This window comes from Haemaphysalis longicornis, unplaced genomic scaffold (assembly GCF_048455015.1).
Source record: "Haemaphysalis longicornis isolate Haplotype H1 unplaced genomic scaffold, Haemaphysalis longicornis Haplotype H1 scaffold_7, whole genome shotgun sequence".
Taxonomy (NCBI): Eukaryota; Metazoa; Arthropoda; class Arachnida; order Ixodida; family Ixodidae; genus Haemaphysalis; species Haemaphysalis longicornis.
The window spans coordinates 56976567-56987317 of NW_027526422.1; the positions used below are offsets into that span (position 1 = coordinate 56976567).

A 10751-nucleotide genomic window follows, 5' to 3' on the forward strand; every position below is an offset into this window, starting at 1 on the left:
ATACCTGCCGTATTTTTATTAGGGTTCATACTATAATCGTTTCTTAAAACATAAGCAATTACTCGACCAACATGGTCATTTAAGTGACCGTGCCGCTTATGTCAGTTAATCAGTGTTGTGTCAGACAAATCCAATGCGTCCGACGGCTGTGTTAGGAAGTGTCAGTCGGCTAAGCACCTTCACCAACTGCTTCGGTGTTTGCGTGTTCATTTGTAACTTTGATTGTTCACCCCGCAATTCTCACCACTATAAAAAGAATGTGCCCTAATTTAAGTGCAAATAGCTTGTTCGGCAAGCTTATAAGCCCTGCCTAATTTGCATTTGCCGGCTTCAGCCAATCGCACAGCTGGGCATATGACATCATAGTTGTTGCGGGAAATGAGCTAGTGGGTAGTGTGGTCATTCCTTTTTTTCCTCATTATGTAGCTTATTTGAGTGAAGTTTACCTTAAAAGTGGTGTCGGTATGATTCTAACAAGGCAATATTTCAAATGAACCAAACTTGTGTTTTGTCTGCATGGCCATGGCCCCTTTGAAGTAGTGTTGCAGCAAGGGTTGCCCGTGAGGCAGCAACTGATGGTGATGAATAAAGGCTTCCCCTTTGAATCAGGGTGATGGCATATACCATCTCACTTGTGCAAATTAATTATGTGCAATTACTCATCTTTTTTCAACTCTGACTCGTGTTTCGTTCGAGATTATGCCCCAACAATAATCATGGTTGTGATGACCCTCGATCAGCCCCCTTCCTGCTTTTACTCCACCAATGTTGCAATTGCTTTTTGCTGGTATTCACTGCAGAATAGTTTATGCATTTCTCAATGGCAAAACCCTGTGCTTCAGGGAAGTGGACTATCCCAGGTAGCTTTGCAGTTCATTCATTTGTGTTCAACTGTTTTCATGTCTTCTCCACAGCATACAAAAGCCTCATCATGAGGCACATAATTGCTTGCATACGTTCTTTTTGTCAAGCAGAGGCCTTGGATCTCAGAAGGCAACACATGCCCTTTCGCATTATCATAATACTTTTTCTTGATATCACTCCTTTGCGGACTTTACACACTTCAAAAGACTGGTTTGTTTCCATCCTTACCACCCACATAACCATCTGCGCTTCCTTCACTTTCTTTTTTAACAGCCCGATTGTTCGTTTGCTCATTGCTTATGTACCTTTGTGGACGTACAAGCCATGGCTGTCGTCCGTTACGAGTACGGCTTATCTACGAACCATGGCTGTCGTCAGTTACGAGTACGGCTTATATACGAACCATGGCTGTCGCCTGTTACAAGTATGGCTTTTACACGAACCATGGCTGTCATTTCTTAATATATACGAATGATGGCTGTCGTCCATTACGAGTACGGCTTATATACGAACCATGGCTGTCGACCATTACGAGTACGGCTTATATACTGCGAGCAACATTAGAGTGTGATCAGTTTTCTTTTTGCGAGTATACCAGCACAAGTACTGATCAATTTCAGCTGGAAAGAATACATAAATGACAAAGTGAACTGTGCTATAAGGCAGCCCAACAACCCAACGACTGCAGCCAGGCCCCCTTTTTTTAAATCTGGTCCCGAACAGTCCAAACTGGAAGCAGAGTACAGCCTCCAGCAGCAGCAGCAGCAACAGCAGCAGCCACAGCAGCAGCAGCCGTCCTCTGGCGTGCAGCGTGAGCACAAGTCCACCGTTTCCCTGCCAAAGACGGGCCACCACTTAGCCCGACCTTGGGGAGGCCGTTCCCGGGAGACCACTGGTTCGTTACTGTGAGTGCTGCTCACGGGCATTTCACCCAGCTTTACTGAATGTAAAAGTCTTCATCAGACGAAGTGTCAGAAGTCTGGTCAGCCAGGTTAAAGTTGTAATTAATGCCTGTGAAGTTAGATTTAATCTTAAAAACGACCTGACGAGCAGGTTTAATCTTAGAAGCGACCTGACGAGCCATGTCAGGGATAATCAAAGCACGATATGTTCCCGTTTAAGTCACTTGAAGCCGGGTAACAAAGGCGCCAGTGACAGTAACCAGTACTGTGCACAACAGCAATAGCCAAGGGGAGATAAGAGTACTGCTACGAATGCAGACAAGGCGGGAAATTTAAAAGCAGGGACTTGATCCTTCATTCATTTCTCGACGCAAAATATAGATGGACACCACTGTTGTGGAGCTGCCAATTGGAATCACTCCAGAATTTTGCAAGCCAGGAATACAATCGTAACGGAATGATGACAATTCTTTAAAAATTGTAGCAGCAATTTAATGAGAAGCCATTTCCTGTTATTAAATGGGGATGAAAAGATTGGGTTTGAGTCAAGTGTGCTTATTGTATATTTCGTAGGTTGGTGGAAAAGCCAGTGCTTCGCGTTTCAAACAGATCTCTGTAGGTCTCATGGGGTGGGACCTCCTCTCTCACCTGTCACACATCAACAGCGAACCCTTTCACTACCCACCTGCTAATCTCTCCTGCAGACTTAATTTTTTTCCACTTCTTGTTTCATGGCCATGAAATTTAGACAAGCTACCCTAAGAATGTTTTTAAATGTATCCTGTGGTGAAACAAGCACATAATCTCTACCAAAGTGTTGTAAGCCAATACCAACAATTTTTCATGCCCTAATCTTTGGATAGTGCGTCATGAAGTATAACAACACTTGTAGATGATAGAGCTCAATTTAATTATTGCTCTTGCAATTCAGTGTCAGCAGCAGAATTCAATCACAAAATATTGGCTGCGTATCTGCTCCTTTCGTTGCAAATTTCGACGAAAGATGATAGTCGACTGGTGCCCCTGGAAAGTAAATGCCCCCATTCTCTTTCCCGCTCGCCTCTCATGCTGTTCCTCTCCCGTCTCGTTCCTCCCAAGATAACACGCTAGAGGTTTGCTCAAGTCAATTTAGATTTACCGTGTTCCACTGCTCCAAGTTGGGTGCCTCGATGCCAGCGCTGCCGTACGGTGGAGACGCGCGTGAATCGAAGCACCCTACTACAATGTTTATAGAACTACATTACCCTACTCCACGAGCGTTCTAAGCAGAACGTGGAACCTATCTAGTGGAACCTTTTGTTGCTGTTGCTGTTTGATTTTCTAAATGCCACCAGGTAGCGCGGGCAACAGCAGGCAACGGCTTTTTGCAATTGATGTAGTATTGTATTTGCTATCGCAAAAAACAAGCATCTGTAAATTTTCAATATAGGAACACTGCAAATCCCTCACGTATTGATTTTCTGCATTATATTTTCCTAATGCCTTGTACTTGTTCAACAATGTTGACAAGTATGAACATTAACACCGTATTTAGATAAGACTATTGCGCAGTTTCTGTTTCACTTTGGCCGGGTGGCTGAATCGAGTCACAGACAGACAGGCAGACAGACAGACCGACCAAAATTTCTGCATTTAAGTAGCCCAAGAAAGGCTATCACCTTTAAAAAGGAAGACGCTCAAGGTTCATGGAAACAGTAGAAGGGGCAGGGGTAGGGCGCAGGCAAAGAGAAAAAGTGGTTGTGGTACTGTGCATCTAAAAAATATTGCCTAAGTTAAGCAAACAAGGAAAGAAGGTGGTAGTTGATGTCGTCTCCTCTGCCCCTCACAAGCCGTCAAAGTTGTGTGTGCTCACTGATTCCCCCCAGGCTGTCGTCAACGAGCAAGGCCGGGCAGCCGCGGAAGAAGCGCAGCCGGGTGGAGCGGCTGCTGCGACAAACGCTGCTGGCGGCCGTCATGGGCATCGCGCTCTGCTGCCTCCAGGGCTACGGTGTGGCTGGGCCGCACGGCATGTTCGCTGCAACACCCCGATCAGCTGCCGTCCTGCCTTGGTTCGCCTACCATACGTTGCACAGGCGAGTGCCTCCCTCTTTTTCCATCGCCGCACAAACCACACCAGCGTTTTTTTTACAGTGAAATCCGTCATATGGGGACAGCTCAACCAGTGGAATGCGCCTTGGTGTATGTGCTTTGCAGCAAAAACACAAGGGCATTGTGTTGCCGGCAATGCTCATATTGTTCGTGGGAATAGGGGATTACGTAACATCTCTTGTGTTTTCTCTACTAATCAGCAACCAGCAAGGTTCTGTGCTAAAAGTAACCATTTCAACCCAGGCTTTTCGAGCGTGAAAGTAAAAATGCGAACAAATGTGTCTGCTCTGCTGGTAGATGCATCGACTGCTGCAGCCACACGAGATAGTGTTTGAGCAAAGCACAGCTCCATCAAAATTCGACCCGAAGTGTTTAGTATACACTGATTTTCTCTTTTTTTCTAAAAAAAAAAACAAAAAAAAAAAAACAAAATTGTGACGGGATGACCAGTTCTTGTGTAAGAACTGGCCATAACTTTATTAGCTGCACAAGAGATGGCGCAACCACCTTTCAGAAATGACCTCCTCACTTTTCTATTAGCTGGGCAAGTAGATTCAAACTTCACACGTTGTATACACGTCCGCCTCTTGCTGCCGCAGGTGCCTGGAGCTCGCAATGGCCTGCACAATGGCCAGCGTGACAAGGAAGTCACTCTACAGCAACTGCTACCGGTCACACAGCTGCAACGAAAAGTACCGTGGCTCTCTCTTCTCCTGAGCGGCCAACTTTCCCTGCCTTGCTCACATGTGGAGAGACAACACATGCGTCAGTGCGTGGCCTGGAATGCCCCACACTCGACCGACGCATCACATGTCAGCCGTCCTGGGCATGCTGTGTGTTGTACACCCTTTGCAAAGTCGGAGGACACGCACTAGTGTACTGTACAGTCAAAGGGCAGAGGCCCCCGTGCACTGGGTTCGCCCCATGGCAGTCACAACCTGCACTGGTGCCGCTCTCAGAAGCCGCAGTGCACCGAACTCTGTCCAAACTCTTTCGTTGTGCAGGGACACGTCCACTCACATAGAACCTTTGTTGACAGTTTACAGGCCAATGCTGTCGCCACTGGAAGAACTGGCACGGTTCACTGTACCTGCTCAAACTGCCAGAGGAACTGCCTTTCCTGCTGTGGGCACTGGGCACGGACTGCCAAAGAGCACTGTGAGATTTTGTTCATTCTAGCCGACTGACACGTAAACTTTGGACTAAGAGTGTGCTCTTACGATTGCCTCGAGTCGCAACATTATGTAGTCATGTCGGCGTGTCTAGGGTGTGCTGTTGTGGGTGTTAGGCAACATGGGCAGCACCATTCACTTTTTATGTGAACGTCCATGGCTTTGCTATGAAGCAGGAGTAAAATGTGAGCTAGCCAGTAGCCAGGACACTCAACTGCAAGTTGTTAGTACAACTAGTAATCACAGTCCCGATGACAGAAAGTTAAATTATGGATCCTAGACCAGCCACGAAGGTATCCTCAGTTTGTAAACATGGCAAGTGCACCAATGTGTGCAAATTTAACCGACGTAAGTGCGGAAGTACTATAACACGGTCCGTATAATAAATATTCCTCACATCGGATACAAGCCTTGACCGAGAACATTGACTGTACCTGCAGCATATTGGACACTAAAATGTTGTGCAGTCACAATGTTGTACAGGTTAGATTTCTACTCCACTCCACTCAGTGGAAAAATAACACATTGTAGTGGAACAGTGAGCGCCTCTAGTGCGAAACATGTATGAACGTGGTGCACGTCTGACGACACGTAAACTTACGTGAGTGTAAGTAAATCCTGTTTATGTCATGGCACACAGCTAGACCGTAATGCCTACATTGCAACCAAGAATAGTAGTTCAGCATTTACTTAAAAGAATGTTTCTCAGTTTATCTGCTTGTCAAAAAAATATGAAAGAGCAAAGTAAGGGCTGAGGTAAGATTGATGCCTTTACCCAGAGTTTACTGCTATGTTCTGACCTCCAGAGGTGTCTTATGCAGCGTATAAGTGCATACAGCAAAATTTTGTACAGTCGTACTTATGCTCGGCAAGCAGAAATTTTCCATCAACGGTTCATGAGCGACCTGTTTGTATCTGCCGCCGCTCAAAGGAAAGAGTGAGGTGCCAATTTTAAGAACTCACTCCCATTTAGGCGATAGTGTAGCTTGAAAAGACCAACAACTGAAATTTATCAAGTACGCGTTTTCTAGCCAAACCGGAAGAACATAAAAGACCACTCAGTTAAAGCACCTTACACCAAAATGGGTTCGTTGGAACTGCCAACATTTATAAGCATATTTTCAGATCCAACAATATTTTGTAAGCTGCCTAGAAGGCAGCTTACAAGATTGGTGCTGGCAAGCGTGATACTAAACCACGATATAAGTTGTGTTTATTGTAGATGAGAAAAAAACTAACACTTAGAAATACTATAATACAAACTAAAACAGTGGCATGCAGCATTTGTATGTCATTAAGTACGTGACAGTTTACTCGAGAGCCTAACGTTGTAAAATGTTCTGATTTTGCGCTAATGGAGGACTCTATCAGTTCAAGCAACATAGAATTAAGATAGAGCTCATACAGTAACTCTAAGGTAAGACAGAAGCAGTTAAATGTTTTTGACCTGAAAATGTTTCAAAAGAAGAAATCGACAATTACCTCCCGCACAAATATTTGTGTCTATATGCTATAGGTAGATATAAAATCTCGAATCATCCACAATGTTTCCATCCAGGTCTTGTGATGTGCTTATAAAGTTGTAATGCAAAGTTTAAACACCGAACGTTGCCACTTTTCAGCTTTCAAAACATTTGGTAGCAGATTAAAATTATCTCTTCTAATTTGATTACAAATTCCTTGCACATTCTCGACTAACAAAAGTGCTGACTTTCATATGCACTAAAGAGCATATGCTCGGGAAATTTCAGTTGTAGGTCCCATCATAAAGAAGACGCACTCTGGCAAGAATAGGTTCACCCAAAATGAACACTCGATCTTGTATAAAAGTCAGGGACATACACAGATATATATGAAGTATGCGTGCATTCATGTCACCTGTCACAACCGTATATAGCATGTATAAAGCATTTTTCACAAAGAGTCGGTGGGAAAAGCCACTTCACGATGAACTGCTAAGGGTTGAGCACCGCGGCGTAGCATTTCTATAATTTCTTTAAAACATTCCACCAACAGTCCATCTGTGTTAACAGCTTTCTTATCATAAAGCTGCCACACTCTCCTCCTTTTGACTTGAAAGATTTGAGTAACTGAAGCAAATTCGGATTCAGAGTGGCACTGTCATGGTTTTTTTTTAAGTTTTAAAACAACCCCCCTGAAAGGCACATCCGCAGGAGAAAAACGTGACTGCCAACTTACGCAGTGCAACAAAAAGTGGCTCACACAAATGGTTGTTGTATATAAACGAAAGGCACTGAACGCAAGGTCCAAGAATGTGAAAAAAATCGTCCAGCAATGTTGCATCTATCATTCTCCTGTGGAGTTTAATGCATTTAGTGATGTTTGTCTGTGTGGTGAGTCTTAGCAAAGGTAAATGTAACATACTGTTTTCATGGCGCAGCCTCGAAGGTGGCTGCGATTGCAGTACATGCATTCTCTTTGCATGCTCGGTGTGAAGGTATTTTTAGCACATGAGAAAATTTAATGGCTGTGAAGGCATAGCTGCTTGCTATTTCTGACGAAAACTGTCATTTGCAACAAGTAAAAAAGAAAATTTAAATATCCTCAAGTCTTCCGGGTTGCCAGCAAAGTCGCACTGAGCAAAAGCTGAAAAAGCAACGAAAGTAAAATTGGCATACAAATAAAGTTTTGCCATTTTTTCGTCAGATTTCGTCAGTGCAGATTTCGCATTTGCATGTTCAGATTCCGTTTGCAGACTCAACTTAAAATGGAGTAAATATAAGCTTTTTTAAAAGTTTCACAATGCGCGTACACAGCATGTGCAAAACTCTGCGACGTACCATCAAAAAAAAAAAGTGCCATTCACATTTTACCTGGCTCGTTCTTCAAATTTCGATATTCTGTGAGCCCGTTATTTGGTTGATTCTATGCCCACAACCATGAGAGAGGAGGTTTTGGGTTGGTCGCAGCCTGTTGGGTGAAACAGCAAGCATATCTACAATAGGCATTATGACCACACCATTGCTAGCAGTGGAGGTTGCGCAACTGATTTCTTAGTATCCTTGTCGGGCACGGAAGTGCTTAGCTTTTCTGCAAGCTTGGAGCATGGACGTACATGGAGTTAGAGACTTAAAAAAAACCTTAATCAAGAAGGCGCCTATTTGTAACTGTTCAATCAGTGCAAAGGGTTGCATTATTGTGCGATAATTTTTAAAGTTTGTTCCGACTACTTTTTAAAAATGTTTATTTTCTAATTATTTTCCCTTTCTTTTTTTTCTCACAGAGTGCCCCCTCCCACCCTTTAAATTAAACTTTGTGCATGCCACTGTCCATGACGACACACCTGCCAACACAGTTTGCATTAGAACTTGTGAAGGGCCATGAGACTTTAAATTTAGAGCACACATGACAACAAACAAAACGTCGATGCAACTATGGCAAGTAATTGAAAAAACGATACATGGTCCCTGACATGGTAAAGTAGGTACAGAAATACTACATTAGGTGACGAATGAAAACCAAACAGCAGAACCAATACTGGCACTCCAAATATCACATACGCGCCATGCTGTGTGAATGCCTATGTAAGGTCATAATGGTGCCAATTGTTGACCCCGCACTCAAAAAGAAAGGCGTGCCACACGAAATGGTGCATACACTTTGGCTCAATTGATCATGTTATGTTTGCCTTGAGCAAGTGGAACAAGGTGAATAAAGTGGGAACAAAGCACAACCCACCCTCAACTGCACAGAATGAGCTCATTGTCTGGCAACCCTTGGAACTTGGCTGCTACATTTTAAATATGGTGAAAGCTTCCAAGTTAGCCTGCATGCATCGCATCAGGGCTTAAATTTCAAAAAGATGAGAGAACAAACAAAAGGGAGTGCTGACGTAGCATCATCTTAGAATGTTTTTGGTCTATAGGTTGCAGCTGTTTGAGTCCTTAGTCTTACAGTCTAACCGTGGCTAACCGTGCTAGGTCAGAAGAGAGAAATGAATGCACACTGAACTATTTCAGGCTTAGTGCCTTTGGGAAACAGAAACCAGAGAAACTAGCCAGCTGTGGTGGCATTTAGATGCGAGCTGTACGCGGGGGTTCATGAATGTGCAAGTACGTCCAGCCAGTAGCGAGCCTCCTAGAGGACACGAATGGCCACAGGGTCTGTGCGACATCGCCTGCATTTGTTCTGGTTGTCGGCTTTTCAACAGCGGCGGGCGAGAGCTAAGTGCTGTTACTCGTCATGAGCTTGGCAGTCAACTATCAGTTCCTAGTCTGAGCCTAATGCTATCATCGTCTAGAACATGGTTTCTCAAAGTGGGTTCCGCGGAACCTAGGGGTTCCGCAGCCCCCTCCTCAGGGTTCCGCGAGCCACTGATAAATTTTCCCTGGTTCTGCACTCGCCAAGTAACTTAGATGGCGAACCCGAGGTGCGATCGATCTAAGGAACCTCTATTACGCATGCCCGAGTGTCAGTAAGCACATCTCAGAACATAACACAAAGGCGCGAGCTCTGCAATAAATCCCGCCAGCAGCTTGTAACCAGCCAGACTGAAAACGGGCCGCGTGGAATATCCATGTGCATTTCTCCTGTTTGGAGATAGGTGCCGCTAGCGTATGCGCCCACGCAAAATCGACATTCACGTGCAATAAATTCAAAAGCAAGCAAGCTTGCTTCCTTTTGAATTTATTGCACGTGAATGTAGCGTGAACTGAATGAAAAATGGCGAGGAGGGGGGGGGGGTTCCTTGGCACTTAACGGATCTTAGCAGGGTTCCCCGGGACCAACATGATTGAGAACCCCTGGTCTAGAAATTCATGGGTACGCATTCGGTTTATGGTCTAACCACTCAACAACGATCAGAAACTGTCTTTTCCTTCTTTTCTTTTCCTTTTCAGGCACGCACACACATGCACACAAAAAGATTTAGCTGGGTTATCTTTCGTTATCAATGCTGAAGGCAAGTGCATTATCTCTTTGTCAGGAAATAACTGGAAGTGTACAGCTTTGCGTCTACCGTCTTGTCCTTGCTTGCTGCCTTACACATAGCTTGCGCCCGCGAAAAGCTTATGAGAATGGTCGCAGTATAAAGCAAGGTTCTCAAACGGCCAAGCAGTAATTCGCACAACAAAATTGCAGCTGGTCCTACAGTGAATGCGAGCAATTTGGGCCATGCTAGCGTTCTCAACGGACGCTTTCCCCTGACTTGCAGCGAATGCCTTTGCAGACCAAATAAAGGTGAATTCACGTTAATTTGCAGCATGCATATCTGAGCTCCTCCATCCTTAAACCACAATTGCCAAAGTGTCCTAAAAGTAAGATTTAAAAAACAGTCCACCGAGATATTGCCAGCAGAAACATCCAACTTAGTAGTGAGCGATGTAAAAACTATGAGTGGAGCATGCGGGCGTGTAACTAAGGTGAAGGTTTTTGACCCTAGTGGTTGGCGTTAGTGAAGTTAATGTCAAGCAGTGGTGAAAAGTGTGCTTGCCTGTATAGTCAACTTTAGCACGTGCTTTGAAAGGAAGCACATAATTAGGGTGACAAGACATCTTTGTGCCGCACGCCAATTGTATTTGTCAAGAGCCTCTGCTACCTGATGACAGTACAACACGACTTTCATCCAGCCAACATACTGCATAACGACCGTTCCTGCATTTCAATAACTCTGCCGAACACAAACGAAATACTCGCTAAAGCCGAGTAACCCTGCACAGATTTTAGGTTACTCATTGTATACTGGACGTGTTGTATGCTTTTCTGG

The 10751-nt window shown here is 44.4% G+C and overlaps 1 protein-coding gene across 1 annotated transcript in view; it reads left to right on the plus strand.

Moving 5' to 3' along the window:
• The window catches only part of LOC144145714 (uncharacterized), a 170452-nt gene extending 164929 nt beyond the window's left edge, over positions 1 to 5523 (plus strand). The window contains exons 8-10 of the mRNA XM_077677408.1: positions 1588 to 1769; positions 3632 to 3838; positions 4454 to 5523. Of these exons, the coding sequence (XP_077533534.1) occupies positions 1588 to 1769; positions 3632 to 3838; positions 4454 to 4571 (507 nt within the window). The 3' untranslated portion in view covers positions 4572 to 5523. The remainder of the gene's footprint in view (positions 1 to 1587; positions 1770 to 3631; positions 3839 to 4453) is intronic.
• Positions 5524 to 10751: the final 5228 nt, after the last annotated feature.